This window comes from Sinocyclocheilus rhinocerous, unplaced genomic scaffold, assembly GCF_001515625.1.
Source record: "Sinocyclocheilus rhinocerous isolate Xijiao unplaced genomic scaffold, SAMN03320098_v1.1 scaffold12998, whole genome shotgun sequence".
NCBI classification, from domain to species: domain Eukaryota; kingdom Metazoa; phylum Chordata; class Actinopteri; order Cypriniformes; family Cyprinidae; genus Sinocyclocheilus; species Sinocyclocheilus rhinocerous.
This window is the reverse complement of record NW_015634185.1, coordinates 1,290-1,628: the sequence shown is the minus strand read 5'-3', so window position 1 is coordinate 1,628 and position 339 is coordinate 1,290. Positions and strand designations below refer to the sequence as shown.

Below are 339 nucleotides of genomic sequence, written 5' to 3'. Positions count from 1 at the left end.
AAGCAATTTTCTTTCTATTTGAAGGGGGGGGGGCAGGGAAAACATGCCATATGAATAAAGCACTGAATTGAAAAGCTCTCCAGTAGGTGTTATGCAAAATTCCCATGATCGTTTCAATGACCACATCCCTGACCTTGACCACATCCCTGACCATGACCACTTCCCTGACCACTTCCTTCACCATATCCGCTCCCCTGACCGTGACCGCTTCCTTCACCATATCCGCTTCCCTGACCATAACCGCTCCCCTGACCGCTTCCCTCACCATAACCGCTTCCGTGACCGCTTCCCTGACCACTTCCCTGACCATAACCGCTTCCCTGACCACTCCCGCTCCCT

General features: G+C 52.5%; 1 protein-coding gene across 1 annotated transcript in view; it reads right to left on the bottom strand.

Annotated features, from left to right (window-relative positions):
• The window catches only part of LOC107745445 (hyphally regulated cell wall protein 1-like), a gene marked incomplete at its 5' end in the record, with an annotated part of 1,601 nt that continues 1,262 nt past the window's right edge, over positions 1-339 (bottom strand). Inside the window, one exon of the mRNA XM_016559317.1 lies at positions 1-325. Coding sequence (XP_016414803.1) covers positions 114-325 — 212 coding nt within the window. The remainder of the gene's footprint in view (positions 326-339) is intronic.